The sequence below is a fragment of the Eublepharis macularius genome, chromosome 7 (assembly GCF_028583425.1).
Source record: "Eublepharis macularius isolate TG4126 chromosome 7, MPM_Emac_v1.0, whole genome shotgun sequence".
Taxonomy (NCBI): Eukaryota; Metazoa; Chordata; class Lepidosauria; order Squamata; family Eublepharidae; genus Eublepharis; species Eublepharis macularius.
In genome coordinates, this window is record NC_072796.1 from 125,563,033 (window position 1) to 125,579,920 (window position 16,888).

Genomic DNA, 16,888 nt, shown 5'->3' on the forward strand with positions numbered 1-16,888 from the left:
TTGACTGAAAACTTTCCAGTCTGATCAAAGTCCAATTTTCCATAATGTCCAAATGCCTGGGCAAATGACAATTTGTTTTCTACCCACAAATCAGAATTCTGAGCCTTGGTTTAATCACAGTTTGCGGGGTGTAAACTATGAGGTCGGGCACCCACATTTGGATGTCACGGGGATTTGGAGTTTGAAAGCTTCCTGGTTTGATTAATCGAGTTCTGTGTGCTAGAAGGAGAGTTGGAGAAAGGATGGGGAAGGTGGAAACACAGCAAACAAACAAGCTGTATTTGTGCCCAACGCCAACAAAACCCTGCTTGTCATAATTTCGGAATGCAACCCCGATTAAGAGAATTTGGGTACTCCGTGCTGGCCTCCTGAAACATAGCAGTTGGACTGATCCGTGAAACCAAATCAAAATGAGACATTACAGAACACATGGCTGCCTCTACATGTTCCAACTATGGCAGACCCCTCAAAAGGAAGGCGCCCCAGAGCAGCTGAAAGAATCTCTTTACTGGCCCCTCTTGGCTGCCCATACATCCAAGATTCCCACGGTGCAACGTACAGAGAAGAGGAGCTCTCACAGCTGAGCTACATATTCTGCTGAGCTACACAGAACAGCCCTCCTCGTGTTATATCACTTCAGAATGCAAGCAGGGAAATATCACGATTAGCGCACCTTCACATCAAACACCTTCTGCTAACAGAAGATGAGCACATGTCAAAGAAAGGACTAAGCTAGAACGCTCTCCCATAACAAGCTAGATTTCCATAGTCTTTATTTTTCAAAACAGCATGAAAAGTTTCATATACACTGCTGCCCAGCTATGGGCTAAAGTGGTACAATCCCCGTAGAGCAAGATCTTACAATTCTCTTAAACGGGTAGTTTTGTTCCGAGGTCCTTAAACTTATTGAGTCTGTGGAATTCTGAGAAAGCTTAGCGGGCACCACAACAAAATGGTTACCATTGGAGGAGGGACCAATCATAAAATAGCTGCCATGAGGGGGCGGGGAGGGTGGATTTCAAAATGTTGGGAGGTTCCGAGCCAAGCATCTTCTTATGATGGAGGCACCTGTTTCCAAACAGGTGCTCCCTATAGATGCAAAGGTAAGGTAATGCTTCTGGAATCTCTTGAAGCACTTCATGCTCCAGTGAAGTGGAAAAAAGCCAGGATTTGGCTCTTTGCTTTGGACACAAGACACACACAGGCTGGCACCACGGTTCCCCTGGACACCAAGTTGGAGATCACTGGCTTAGTTCCTAGACCCAAACAAACACCTTCAATAAAAGATACTCTGGTCTTAGTCATTAGGTAAAGGTAAGCCCTTGTGCAAGCACGGAGTCGTTGCTGACCCATAGGGGGGACGTCACATCATGATGTTTTCATGGCAGACTTTTTAAGGGGTGGTTTGCCATTGCCTTCCCCAGTCATCTACACTAGAGTGGTAAGCTGCAGTATTGCAGCCCAAGCTCTGCTCACGACCTGGGTTCGATCCTGGCGGAAGCTGAGTTCAGGTAGCCGGCTCAAGGTTGACTCAGCCTTCCATCCTTCCGAGGTTGGTAAAATGAGTACCTGGTTTCCTGGGGGTAAAGTGTAGATGACTGGGGTCTTAGCCATTACAAGACAGTTATAAGCCGCACCTGCTGTGATGCATGGAGGGAGAGTATGTTGTATTAGATAAAATTAAACTAGTATACTCACTTCTTTTGTGCTTCCCTTGTGAACGTAAATCCATTTTTCTTGATGAAAATCTGTTCAAATGGAAAACATAATTGCCTTAAAACCACAAATTCTGATCCCATTCCAAATGTACTGCTTTCTACCTGGGTTTTAATTTTTTTCCCATTGCAGAAAAGCAGAAAATAGAACAAAGGTGATTCATTTTGCTTCTGAAGTCTTTGCATTGGAACAACAAAGTTTCAGGCAGTGTTGCTGAAGATAGCATATAAATTAATTAGCATATAAATTAATTATAAACAAACTATGTATCAGAATTTATTATGAGCCTTCTGTTCCTTGGGTCCTGACAAAAATAATGTGGCTTACTAGCTACTCAAATTGATAAGAAATTGCTGGATATTCTAACCATTGGTTTTATTAATTCTGGTGAAGTACGAGATCCGGTGCGAATCCAAGCCACCACCCTTCCATCCAAAGTCACAATTCTAAAAAGAAAAAAGCATAATAGCGTGTGGAGAAATTAATATTACCTTTATATTACGATTTGCATAAAACTAGGATAGGTTTTGTCACAATGTATTATTTGAACATCTTATGTAAAATAGAATGGATTTATCTACATCTGAATCAAAGGAACGATGGAACCAGGTGTTTGAGTAGAACAAGAAGATATCCTGTTTCTAAGTGTTTCATTTCAGGCCTAGTTCACACATGCAGGAAAATGAGAGAGGTCTGTGGTGGTAGAACAAACCACATCTTTTCAGAATGCCTGTCAAGAGTTCTGGAATGCTCTTTGCTGTTGAAAATTCCTTGCAAAGGAAAAAAAAAGCGGGTATAGAATGCTGCCATTTCGTTTTCTATCTGCAGGGGGGCTTCATTTGTGAAGTAATTTTCAAAGATGGAACCCATCACTCAGAACCTCAAATGGGGCAGCCCATTCTACCACCACATTCCCTTATACACATTAACCAGGCCACAAATGAAATCCTGATTAGAAAATTATTCATTTCTGCCTTTTCCACATAGCCCCCTTTTCTCAGTAATGTACATTTTCCTATTTGGACTGCCACTGGCAGGTTACAAATAACCCCTTAGATGAATTTATCTTAACGGTTTTCATTTATTTTATGCTTTCTGTCCTTTTAGACATTCATCATCCTGAGCATTTGGCAGATACGTTTAAAGAGAACCTATCCATGCATGTAGGGATGCATACGTGCAAGAGGGGGAAGGAGAACGAAAGAAGTTGGAATCGGTTCACTTGAATGTACGATCGGAAAAAATTACTCTCCTGCCAAATGTGAACGACAAAAAAATCAGAACTCAAAAACAAGCATGAAGCAAGGATTAATATCCCAGGCGTACGTCTCCATGCTGCAATGGATCCAAGTTTTCTGGCTAAGGTCAAAACATGGGTGCAAAATCTCTCCAGAGAATTCTGGAAGAGCTACAAAGGTCATTTCTTTGTGTGAGAAGTGGAGCGTTTTTTCCCTCCAAACACTGATGTTTATTGTTATTTTGGGCTTTTAAAAAAGTCTCCCTAACCAAGGTCTTACATTGAATCCTTGTCTTGCTGTTCAGCTGGTCCTTCTTTCTCTTTTTCGCCGCAACGTCACAGTTGATGCTGTTGAAAATGTTCTCCTTCTCGTAGCCTTCTTTTCTGCAGTAACTGCGGACAACATCAGGAAAGGGGAAATGTTTTTAATTTCTCCTGCATTTGTTGAAAATGGAACTTTTTCCCCTTTTAATATCCCGGAGGAGGCGATTTCCAGAACCCTATACTTCACTTTAAGGCCACCTAGAGTTGTTAACTCCAGTTTAGGAAATTCCTGGAGATTTGGGAGCGGTGCCTGCAGAGGGTGGAGTCAGAGGCAAGCATGGAGCTCAGCCGGAAGGGACTGCCATGAAGTCCGTCCTCCAACGTTGCCATTTCCTCCAAGGGAACTGATCTCTATAGTAGGACTGCCAGCCTCCAGGTGGTAGCTGGAGATCTCCCAGAATTAGAACTGATCTCCAGGAAACAGAGACCAGTTCCCCTGGAAATGGCTGCTCTGGATGAACTCTATGGCAGTGTACCCCACTTAGGCCCCTCCCCTCCCCAAACTCCACCCTCTCCAGGCTCCACCCCCCCAAATCTCTAGCCTGGACCTGGCAACCCTACTCTATAGTCTGGAGACGAGTTCTAATTCCAGGAGAACTCCAGGCTCCACCTGGATGTTGGCAACCTTAAGACCACCTAAGGCTCACCTTCCTGCTTAGACCACCCCCACCCACCTCCGGTCTCAGGGATATCTAACAGGAATTTGCTAGGAGCAGAATACGTTTCTGTTCTGTAGCTTACCCAAAATGGCTCTCTCTCAGGGCCAAGCTACACATGACGAATGACACTTGAACGGCAAGTGGATTGAGTGGAGGGCAAGTGAACAGGGAGAAATACACTTGCCGTTCAAGTGTCATTCGTCATGTGTAGCTTGGCCCTCATTTGCATGGAGGGAGTTCAGAACACAAGAAGAGCCCTGCTGGATCCATCTAGTTTGGCAACCAGTTGCCCTGGACAGCCAACAAACAGGGCACAGAGGCCTCCTAGCACTGACATCCAAAGGTATACTGCCTCTCAGTGTAGAGGCTCTCCCTTTAGACACCATAGCTAAGATCAGACACACAAATCGAAGAAAAACAAGTTTTATGCAGGTAGGATCCATGCAACTAACCCCACCCACATGCTTCCAGGTTCCAAAGGGTCCTGGAGAGGCACAGCACCAAAAGCATGAGGACATGGCTTGTGTATAGTTCTGGTAATGCTTGCAAGGTATGTAACCAGATGTGCATTTTAATCAGTGGTCCTGATGAGGACAAAAAGGTGGGGTATTAGTTTTGTAAATAAATAATGAAATATTATTTGGCAGATACATGGAAAATGTCATTAAGAACGGTCACTCATGGATCCAAGTTGCTCAGCTTCAACTCAGCCAAACTTTTGATACATCAAAGCTCACATTACTTTCACTGTATACTAGACAAAATATGTTCCTTATCTGCATCTGTATACAGATACTTTACTTTGATTGGCAGCAGCTCGCTGAAAACCCTCTCCCAATACATGCTGAGATTCTTTAACTGACGTTTTGAACCTGGGACCTTCTGAACACAAATCATGTGCTCTACCAAGGAGACACAGCCTTTTCCTGAGAAAACATATGGAACTGCCTTCCACCGTTTCCAACCACTGGTTCATGTCGCTCAGTACTATGTGCCTCGGCAAGGATCTCAGGAAGAGAAAGGCCTTTCCCAACCCCTGTTCCATGATATCCTTTAATTGGAAATTAATTGCACTATGCAATGGACTGTCAACTTGCAGAACATATGCTTTCCCTCTGAGCCGCAACCTTTTCCCCTCTTACATGTCTCTCTGGACCAGAGTGAGAGAAGAGACATTCAACTGATCATGAAGTTTTAAAAGGTTTATATAAATGAGTTACACCTCTGAGCATTTCCTGTCTTGTACCACCTTTGAAATGCAGGAAACTTCCATCCTGAAAGGGGCAAATCTGGGTTCAAAACACGATATTTTTATAGGCTGTTCTGACCAGCAGCAGCATAGTTGGCAATCCAAGTGCTGATTATTGCGATCATACCCATCATTAAATGAAAATTGCACCCTGAACTCCATGACCCTTTGTGATCATCCCTGACCTTCCTTTAACCTCCACCCGCTGCTCTGATGTCACACTTCCTTGCTTATGTCATGTCCAGGCATCTTCAGGGCATGGATACACTCAGGTTTCATGCACCTGTAGGTTGCTATTCTCATTTGGAAAGGTCTATAAATAATACAGTATTGGGAGAAGAGTTGGAACAACTCAGTTTACACCTGGAGATGAGCAATACAGGACTAAGAGCTACTGCACGCATCATGTGGCATGATGTCCCAGGGACTGTACCATTTCAGACTGCCTGGGAGCATGGAATGTCACGTCTGTCCTTGGAGGGAAAAAATCATGCCAAACTTGTATGTCAGGGAGGATATTCCTAGCATAGCTATCCCCCTCTTGCATTAATTTTCTAAATGCAAGGAGTGCTCCCCCCCTACCATCCCTTGGAGATAATTCAAGCAAGCAGGGCTTTTTTTCAGCAGGAACACAGTGAAACGGAGTTCCAGCACCTCTTGAAAATGGTCACATGGCCGGTGGCCCCGCCCCCTGATCTCCAGACAGAGGAGAGTTTAGATTCTAAATTCCCCTCTGTCTGGAGATCAGGGGACGGGGCCACCGGCCATGTGACCATTTTCACCAAAGGCGATTTAAACTTAAAAAAAAATCCCCCCTTGTTCCAGCTGACCCAAAGTGACATCATTGTGCAGTCCAGAGTTCCATCACTGAGTTCCACTACCTCTTTTCCCAGAAAAAAAGCCCTGCAAACACGTAACCCTCACCTACAGTCTGAAACCACACAGATCTAGTAACTTTGCAGTACATGCGGAATGGTTCTAAGACCTCTTTCTGCGCTGTGTTTCTCTCCTTCTTAATGCTGGCTTAAGCAGGAGAATGTCCAAAACGCATCAGAGCATGCAGAGACTGCCACAACTCTTGGTTCATTTGCACTCCATTTCCCCTCTAGTCACGTAACTGATGGGCATATGCAAAAAAGCAACTTTGCTGGGAGCTTAAGCATGTCTTCATCCTGATTCCTCTTGCCCAGGGTTTTTATTGATGCTCATTATGTCCCTGTATATTGGTAAAACCGTACACAAGCATCACCAGAAAGATCCTTAATCACACCATATAGACAACTGAATCAAGGATTTTTCGGGGAGTTGCAGTGTTTTATCAGTGTGCACATGCTATCAGTAACACAGTGGGGGGGGGGTTGCCATGTCAAACTACACATGCACAGCATCCTGAACAAAAATAATTCTAAAAAATGGAACAAAAGGATGTCAAAACGTCAGAATAGCCATGTTAACAGGCTAATGGTTTACCTAGTTCAACATTCCGATTTACCCAGCGGCCAACCAGATACCCCTGCAAGGTTTGCATGCATGGTATTCAGGCCAAAGCTTCTCTTGGTTATTGCCACCCCTCCCCAGCACCGGTATTCAGAGGGTTGGGGTCTCTGAACATGGAGGTTCCATTTAACCATGGGGGCTAATAGTCACTGAGATACCTGTCCTCCACAGAGAATTCCTAATTCATGTTTGACATCATTTATACCTAGCCTTTCTCCCCAGTGGGGGCCCTAAAGCAGTTTACATAGTTCTCCTTACCTCCATTTTATTCTCACAACAATCCTGTGAGGTTGGTTAGACTAAGAGTATGTGACTGGCCCAAGGTCACCCAGCGGGCTTCCATGGCAGAGCAGGGGGTTCCAACCTGGAGGCTCACAGATCCTAGTCAGTGGGAAAGAGCAAGTGTCCAGTAGCAATGATAAGACTAACAAAATTAGTGGTAAGGTATGAGCATTTGTGATCACAGCTGCCTACTTCTCCAGATATCATCTCTGAAGAACTGAGCTGTGGTTCACGAAAGCTCATACCCTACCACTAATTTTGTGCTACTGGACTCTGGCTCTTTTCCCCTGCTACAGATAAACACAACTACCTATCTAGATCCTAGTTAGATACTCTGTTCCTCACACAACACTGACTCTGACACTGCTGGATGTTTCATTTTGCTGTTTTGTTAATTTATGTTTTTAGAGTTTGGCGGGTACAAGATGGTTTTCTTTTGTTCTGTGAACTGCCTCAAGCACTTCAGTGCAGAGGAACTATGAAAAATATCCTCGATGAATTAATTAACAAGGCAGAGAAACAGGGTTTAACATAACCATGGCTGCATAATTGTTCTGGATGATTTGAACAACCAACGTCAGAACGAACGCACACGAGGGCACACGCATTATGCAATCTGTTCCCACAAGGGCCTTTATTTCAAAGACAGCTGAACAATTGTGTCAGGCTAACTGGACTGCACTAACATTCTATATAGGTTATCAGATACTTGTGCTAATTATTCTTTTTATATTATGATAGTATATCCTGGGTCATGAACTGAAGGACAATGAACGCCTCTGCTGCAGAAAGATATCAGGTTCCCGCTTTCTTTTGTAACAAGATCTTGTTTGTTCTGAATCATCTTTAGACAGCTGACTCTGTTGTTTAATCTCCTGGCCAGGTCATGGCATTTATATAAAACCTCATTCTTAATTGGCTAATATTAAAAAAGGAACATCTTGGCAGGTAGCCATCAAATGGGGGGGGGAAATTGCCCTTTTACCTTGTGCGATATAGCAGAAATTAATCACCAACCACCCCATTATCTTGTATTAGGAACTGCAAAGATCAAGACATCCCAAGAGCAATGCAAAAGGATGGAACAGGAAAACTAATTTCTCAAGCTCCCCCCTGCCCCTCCTGAAAAAGAATTCTTGGAGGATTTATTCTATGAAAAAGAATGGGAGAAAGCATGCAAGTGAAAAGGGAACTTATATCCGCCCTGAGCCTGCGAAAGCGGGGAGGGCGGAATTTAATTTAATTTATTATATTTATATTATATAAGAACTCAAGGTTCGGTGGTAGAGTGTCTGCTTTGTTGCAGAAGGCATCCAGTTAAAAAGATCAGGATGCAGACCCTGGAAAGCTACTGACAAGTCTGAGCTAAACAGACCACGGGTCTGACTATTTTGAAGCAGTTTCATGCGCTCCACATAAGAACAGACATGCTGGGACTGACCAATGGTCCAGCCAGCCCAGTATCCTAGTTCCACCACTGGCCAGTCAGATGCCACAGGGGCCAGGGCAGCCCACAATTAAGACTTGCTGGCCACTAACTACTCCCCAGTATCTGCCTGTCAGCAGCATTCTGTCTCCGAATTTGGGAGGAAGCCCCAGAGATTTGTTTTTGAAGTTCCTAGCGTGTCATAACATCACTTCCTGTTCTGAAACAGGAAGTGACTTGCATGTGCTGCCCCCTGCTGTTTCATTTTTATTTACTTATACTCCGGTGAACGAGGGTGGGGGACAAGAAGCAACACCGGGCAGTTCCCTGCCATTACTTGGTAAGTCCCAAAATATAGAGCAACACGGTAATACTGCTATCAGACAAGAAGAAAATTCCCGTGTACTATAATGCCTCCACAATCAACAATAAAGCGTGTAATATTGTTTCCAGAATTATTTATTCACCAATATATAAGGGGTATATTAAACAACTTGTATTTCAAATTATCTCTCTTAGCACATTCAAGAACTGTACCACATATTGCACTCCCCCTCAACCTCAATCATATAGGCATTTCAGACGTCCTGTAATTATTCTATTAAAGTGTCACGTGCTCCAAGTGCTATAATTGTTACAATTAAAGTGCATTTACTGGTCAGGCATCCTATGACACTACTTTTCCTATACAGGGTTTAAATTGCCTTGTTCACAATTATAATATACAGTCACAATATAGGTGCAGTCCAAGAATGATTCCAGACACTGTGGGTGTCACAGCTCATGGGTAGACCTATGTCCTTCCAATATACGTTGTAAACTCTGTGACTGAGTTCTCTAACGGACGGTCCAGATCCTTGTAAGGTCCGTTTCCAAAGTTCTTTTTCAAAGAGCACAGTAGCTGGAAAAACATACATAGTCATAAAGAATCCCTGAGTATCTAATATTTACACTAATACATTCATGGTACAATATACTCACTCAGAGATTCTTGCAATTAACCTTCCATATCCCCTTCTAGTATTCCAATTACTTCCATCTGCATCTTGTTAGCTAGTAACCGTTTTATCCTCTGAAGCCCCAGAGATTTGTTTTTGAAGTTCCTAGCGTGTCATAACATCACTTCCTGTTCTGAAACAGGAAGTGACTTGCATGTGCTGCCCCCTGCTGTTTCATTTTTATTTACTTATACTCCGGTGAACGAGGGTGGGGGACAAGAAGCAACACCGGGCAGTTCCCTGCCATTACTTGGTAAGTGGCAGCCCTAGTCCCCCACCCAAGCTTCACACAAGTACATAATCCCGTGTGGACAGATTCATAGTCATGCCTGCTGGCCAGCAAAACGTCAGGCTTGCTGATGCAGCCATCCCTTGCCCCACTGGGCTGTCCAAAGGTGGCAGCAAACCATCTACATCAACTCCATTGCCTCTGAGTGAATGGGAGTAGGAGTATCACCTCCTTATAGATGGGTGGCTACCTCCAGCAACCTAGACATGGCATTCATTTCCAACAGTGCATCGACAAATGAAACAAGAATCCAGGCCTTTCTGGAAATTCCAATGTATCTCAATCTTGGTTTGGCTTATTATACATATATTTATGAGATCTTCACCTTGCCCTTCCTTCTGGCATGTACCTGGAGATGCAGAAACCAAGAGCTGTTCAACAGAACTGCCATTATTGAAAGCCTCAGGCAACTGCAGCTTGCATGCATTATCGAAGAATGTATCACCAACCATCTCTCTACCTCCTCCCCCTTCCTGTGTTTTCCCAAGGCAAAAAAGTCATCTCAGTCATGATCTCCAATAGAAACTGTATCCGTGTTTACCCGGCTATATTACTAGGACACAGAAATGTCACCAGATCAGATGATTCAACAGGCTCTTTGTTGCCTCAAGCCACAGGAACTTGAAACTTAAGTGCACCGTCTCTTGATAGGACAAGCGGTCCATCTGTGCCGCAAAGGTAGCGATCCTTTTCTACAGCAGCTGCAGTCAAAAGACTTTTTGTTATTCCACAAGGCTTCCGAGTAGATACAAACTCTCGGGAAGGAGAAAGCCACTTCATCTCAGGCACGAGGGCCAGCGCTTGTGGGAATCCATGTCCGTGATAAACTTGTCCAGCGTCCACTAAGCAAAAGTGATGGAAAAGACTTCAGACAGGCCAGCAGACTTTGCATTCCTTTGTGGGAATGCTTCTGTGTCAAACAGCAAAGTTAGCATTGCGCCATGCAACAACTTTTATTTAAAAAAAAAAAGTTTTGGCAGCTTTACACCTTCTCTCTGCACTGTGCTGGAGTAAACATCAAAGTAGATCTTGTTTTAAACCTGCAAACAGTTTTGGAGTAGGCTGATGACACCTAGTTCTGCATTTCCTCCTGCAAATTTCCTAGTGACTCTATAGAGGTCCTTTCCAAATTCTGTTTATTGTTTTCAAAATCACCAACAATACAAATAATTTTTACAAGAATAGGTATCTAGAAACAATTATTACATTCAGTATGTGTTCTAAGCTAGAGAGGTCCTGAACCTTGCTTTGGTTAACTGGCTAAGGGTGAACAAGTTGAAGCTTAATTCTGACAAGATGCAGGTAAAACTGGTTGGGAAGGCTGAAGTCTTGAATGACATTGTGCTCTCCTCTTTTGATGGGGTCCAGCTGACACATTCTGACTTGGTTAAGAGCCTGGGGGTTATACTGGACTCTACATTACTGCTGGAGAAGCAAGATAACATAGCCAGAAAAAAAAAATTCTTACCAGAAGCTATTGCCAGACCTTGACTTGGCTGATCTGGCCTCACGGATCCATGCTATGTTTACTTTGAGGCTAGTCTACTGTAATGCACTCTGCCTGGGCCTGCCCTTGAAGTCAATTTGGAAACTCACTGGTTCTGAAGATGGCAGGCCAGTTACTAACAGGCGCTAGATGGAATATGTATCTCACACCCATCCTGCAATCGCTCCATTGGCTACCAATCAGTTACCAGGTTCAATTCAATTATCTCTGATAAAGCCCTTCATGGCCCAGCAGCCACACACACACGGTGGAACACCTCTCCTGCTATGCTCCGCCATGACAAATTTGCTCATCTGAGCAAATGGAGGTCAAGACTCCTCAGGAGGGCTCATGCAGTACGTTCATTCCACAACATGTGCAAGGCAGAAATGTTAAGGAGGGCATTCTTATTATCAAATTAGAACCGTAGCAAAATGGAACCATCTAGAAGAACACCTTCATAGCAGAACAGATCTGTAATCCACTGAAACTATTACTGCAGGTATCATTACCTACGGATATTACTGTAGGTATACCTGGCTTTTACTAAATTGGTTTCTCCTGTTAAAAGAGTCAGGTTGTAGCTGATTTGAAAAGCCTTTGCCTGAGACCCTGAAGAGCTGCTGTCAGTTAGATTAAACCATACTGATTACGACAGGCCAGTAGTTGACTTAGTATTCATGAGCCTAAACCTGGACAATCCAAGAATGAGCCTTCTTTAGAAAGACGAAATCAACTTTTAATGAAATAAGCAGCCCAGACAAGTCTCCAGGTTATCCCAAGGAAACCAAGATTAATTTAGATTTACAAGAATTTATTCAATCTTGGTTTCCGCTCACCCGTTTTTTCCTCTAAAAATCTTTGCTTGGTGGTCAACCGGGGCTTTTTTTCAGCTGGAACATGGTGAACAGAGTTCTGGAACTTCTTGAAAATGGTCACATGGCTGGTGCCCCCACATGGCTGATGCCCTGATATCCAGACAGAGGGGAGTTTAGATTGCCCTCTGCGCTGCTCAGGGCACCAGCCATGCGGCCATTTTCTCCAAGGGCAACCCACTGAGTTCCACCACCTCTTTTCCCAGAAAAAAAGCCCTGTGGTCAACCATAGGGAAAGCTTGAAAGACGTTAAAGAGCAAGCCCATCGAACCAAGGTCATCGTTGTTCCAAGTAGCCTCTCATTTTGTGGGCCCAATACGGATTCAGAACATTTGGATCTGCAGCATTCAGGACAAGACGGAGACAGGATACTTGGACTAGCTTGGTCATTGCTTAAAAATCTCCTGTCCTTATGATGGAAGCCTTTAATAATCAGAAAACAGATCTTGGCTTCCATGGCCAACATTCCGTTGTCTGCCAAGCAAAATAAACCAGAGCAGCCTGCCATACAGATTACCTAAACATTCTAAACCAGCAGAGCTCTTGGGAGTTTAAAAACAGTCTCATCCGATTTTTGTTTAATTCCACACCCCCACTACAATGTGCCCTGAAGCCACTTAACCTGTCAATATCAATTGCTTGTAATTAAACAGACAGCTCTCTGAGGAAGAAAGTTTTTTTTTGATCAACGCAGCTCCTCTGATGGGGACATCGTTTGCCTGTTGCTGCAACCGGTATCTTCTACCAAATAACTGCCCACAGATTATTATACAAAACTAACCCTTCGTTCATTTGAACTGGTATTTTCCGATGCAGCAGGAACAGACCGGATAAAGCAGAAGCCAAGCCTTCAAAAACGATCACACGGGATTAGAACCAGATTTTTCACTTCATCCCATCTCAATTCCCTTCTTTGCCATGGCCCCCATCCCACAGGTCCAGACAGACCCAATGTCCCCAGCATCACTGGGTTTGGTGGTCAAATGGGACCCTTCATTCCCTTTTCACCCGATGAATATCTGGATCAATCCAATTTCCAATCTATAGCTCAGCAGCAGCTACAGTATTCCTTTAAAGATATATCACAATAAAAGTCTGCCTTTCTAGCCATAAATAATAACTCAAGGTGACGTACAAACATAACTTACAGCTTCATATTAAACATGTTTACTCAGAAGTAAGTCCCATAAAATTAAAACTTACACCCAATAAGCAACTTAGCATTGCATGTTAAATCTAACGTGTCCCAAGACTGCAATCCAAAACACATTTACTAAACAGGAAGCCCCACTGAATTTAACGGGACTTACTTCTGAATAAGTGTATTTAGGATCACACTGCATGCTGTCATCTTAAATCCACATGTATTGCTTTAACTATGCTGCAGACTGGATTCTTTTTTCCTGTGTTTTCTTGATAAAGTACCATGAAACAGAAGACTGGCTCTCAGGCCAAATATCTTAAATAATCTTCTAGTTTGCTGAGCATGTTAGCCAGACCCAGAAGAAAATATCCTTATGCCAAGCACAGTTTTCTGCAGTTAAGATTAACTGCATAACCATTGCTGGCCTGTGGTTAAAGTTTTTAAAAAATTAAAATCATTTTTCTTACAGACATAACCTGCCTAAATCTACTGCCCACATAAATCACCTCCAGTTCCAAGAAACTCATCTATTCTTTGCCATACCAATTCACTCACTTCTCAGGATTAGCGTGACTTCATCACTTTTGAAGGAAGAGTTAAATGACTCACTCTGTCCATCTGATGGCACATTCCTGGACTTTCTAGAGCATCTTTCCTAGCTTCATGCTACGATGGAGCAGGAAGAGACTGCAGCAATACAAACAGGGAATGTCCCACAGTAATGGATGTGCAAGGCCAAGGAGGGAAAAAATCAGCCAAGCCTGGCCAAAAAACAGGAAGAGGAGGGGATTATGTTGGGTAGCAGAGACAGCAAAATGGTGTAAGTTAAGCTGGGGTACCAGTGGCTTTAAAAAAAAAAAGTTCAGCACCAAAGGCAGAGTGCCTCTGAGCATATGCAGAATTCCTTTCACAAATGGAAAGGAAAGGGAAAAATATAAGCATACCATGCTTCTGAGTATGCCATTCCTTTTTTTTTAAGGAAATGCTTCTTCACATGCTCAGAGACTGCTCATATGTCCTAGGGAATCTAATGATTTACCTAAGCCTGCCTTCCTACGGAGGCAACTTTGGCCCCACCTATGCTTCCATGCTGCCCAAGAGGCAAAGTCCAAAGTGACAATAAGCATTGTAGGTGGGGTGCTTGTTTCTCCCCCCCCCCACCACCAATAGCTCTTCATGGTGTATTTATGTCAGCTTTGGGCCCCTACTGCATTGAATTCATGGAAAGGATGCATGATAAGTTGCAAAAAGCAACTCAGACTGCAAAAATGGTGTAAACTACAAGCAAATGTTTTGATACACTGAAGGCATCAACTTTCTATGGTCTTACAATGTGTTGCTAACATAGAAGAGCCCTAGCAGGCAGCCACTAAACTGAAAGGGAGAAGTTCAGGCTTTGGTATGCCTGTTCTGCCCAGCACCAACATCTAGGAGACCAAGGTACACACACATACATACAGTCTTGCCTATTGCACACCTTGATGCCAGCCACCCACCACTATCATGCTTTCATTAAGAGGTAGCACTCACTATGCACAATGTGCACATATTTGCATTCATCCTTACAGCACACAAATACGCCCTGCGCTACCAATACAGCGCCCCACCATGCGACATATTATGCCACCACAATTGCAGCACCCATGCCACGCGACACTTTATCCTGCAACCATGTGCTGTGACAACACACAGACAGGTGCCAAGAGCAAGAATGACTCATCAAGATCCATTCCTCCACCCCCACCCCAGCTTTGGATCTCAATGTTCCAGCAGCTGACCAAGGGGATAACATTTGAATCAAACACATAGGGAAGAAGGGTGGTGGACACAATAGCTACAGGGGCAGTACGGAGCAAGGAGGGTGCCAGAACTGTTTCATCTGGTACCTCTCAACCATCTCAGCAGTTGATTCTTAGACTCAAGAATCTGGGCCATTCCTAGTAAAACCACCACCTCCCCATCACCAAATATTTTAAATTGCCTTTAGGAACACATATCAATAAACATTGAATCAGCCTTTCTAGAAGCCCAGTTAAGAAACAGATTCTAAAAACTGGGCCCACAGTTTAGCAGTAGAGCATCTACTCAGAAGGCCCCAGGTGCAATCTCCAGCATCTCCTGAAGATCAGGGAACAGGTGAGACAGGTGCTGCCATTTAGAGAAGACAACCCTTGATAGACCTACAGACTGAATCAGGGCAGGGCAGCTTCACAAATTTCACCCGTCAGCCTCTGTATATTTACAGCCAGGAGAAAGGAATTCTCCATAGCTGAAGAAGGGAGCTTTGACTCTTGGAAGCTTCTACCCTGAAAATCTTGTCGGTCTCTAGGGTGCCACTGGACTCCAATCTCTGGTTAAGCTGCTAGAGAGAGCCTTCTCTCCCCACAGACGGATCCCCAGTACATCTGCTAACCTTTACAGCTGAAGCTGCAATGAGCAGTGGGAAACATCTGGAGACAGCAAGGTCGACTGTTGCGCTGCAGGGGGTAACAAGCGGCCCCTTTCTCTCCCCCCTCCGCTCAAATCTTTCTGGTTCCCGGAGAGGTTGGAGCTGGGAAGCTGATCCTCCTTCCCGCAATGACGCCACAACGCCAACAACATAAACAAGGCATCGCAGCCTCGTCCAAACAGAGACGCACTTGGAGAGGGTGTATGTGCGCGCGCAAAAATAGGGGGTTTTTTGGTGTTATTTTGCAACCGCAACCGCCACTCACACAACAAACAGCACTGTAGGGTTGCCAACCTCCAGGTGGGGGCTGGACATCTGGAATTACCACCGATCTCCAGACTACAGAGATCAGTTACCCTGGAGAAGGCGGCTGCCTTGGAGGGTGGGTTCTCTGGCATTAAACCCTGATGAGGTCGCTCCCCTCGCCAAACCCTGCCTTCCCCAGGCACCACTCCCCAAATCTCCTGGAATTTCCCAACCTAAAGTTGGCAACCCTCCCTCCAAAGCCGTCCCTCCCCTCCTGCCCCGCTCCTCCTCCATTCCCCCCGCCGCACCACCTGCGATGCCCACGAGCGCCCGAGAGAGCCTCCGAGCAGCCCTTACCCGCTCCGCTCGCTGAGATAGCCGCTCTCGTTGGCGTTCAGGAACCTCGTCCACCCGTCCGCCGTCTTCACCCAGTTCTGCCCGGGGGATCGCCAGTCCTGCCCGAGAAAAGGCATCGCTGCCGGCCAAAAATGGGAAGTGGGAAAAGAAAAAAAAATGCAACAACGAAAGAGTAGATTGCAATCCCTCTTTCTCCAAAAAAGGCAGCCCAAGAAGAGCTTGCTTTGCCCTAGAATCGACAGCTGTGTACTAATAATAATTATTAATAATAATTATTATTAATGATGATAATTAATAAATATGTGCCGCTCCTAATTGCTCCCACCCTCTGCTTCCTCCTACCGCGTTCTCTACCCTCGCCCGGGCTGCCGCCGTATTTATGGGCGCGCAGCTGGTGGCTCTTTGTTGCCGGAAGAGCCGCTGCGGCTCCGCCTCTGACTCAGGGAGGGGACACGTGGCTTTGTTTATGGCTGCTGCCGGAGGGGGGAGAGCGGCTGCTCCGGCCCATCTCGCCCTGCAATTGCACAATCCTGGGAAGTGGAAACTTTTGCCCTGGCACCGGGGTCCTGCTCAGCTGCCCGGCCTCGGAATATTTATAGGGCCCCCAAGTCAAGTTGAAAACAAAACAAGACGAAGAGAGAGAAAAAGAGAGCG

General features: G+C 44.7%; 1 protein-coding gene across 1 annotated transcript in view; it reads right to left on the reverse strand.

Moving 5' to 3' along the window:
* Positions 1–16,559, reverse strand: part of FBXO32 (F-box protein 32) — a 41,218-nt gene extending 24,659 nt beyond the window's left edge. The window contains exons 1-3 of the mRNA XM_054985216.1: positions 16,235–16,559; positions 3,234–3,346; positions 1,699–1,748 (exon numbers count right to left, since the gene is read on the reverse strand). Of these exons, the coding sequence (XP_054841191.1) occupies positions 1,699–1,748; positions 3,234–3,346; positions 16,235–16,350 (279 nt within the window). The 5' untranslated portion in view covers positions 16,351–16,559. The remainder of the gene's footprint in view (positions 1–1,698; positions 1,749–3,233; positions 3,347–16,234) is intronic.
* Positions 16,560–16,888: the final 329 nt, after the last annotated feature.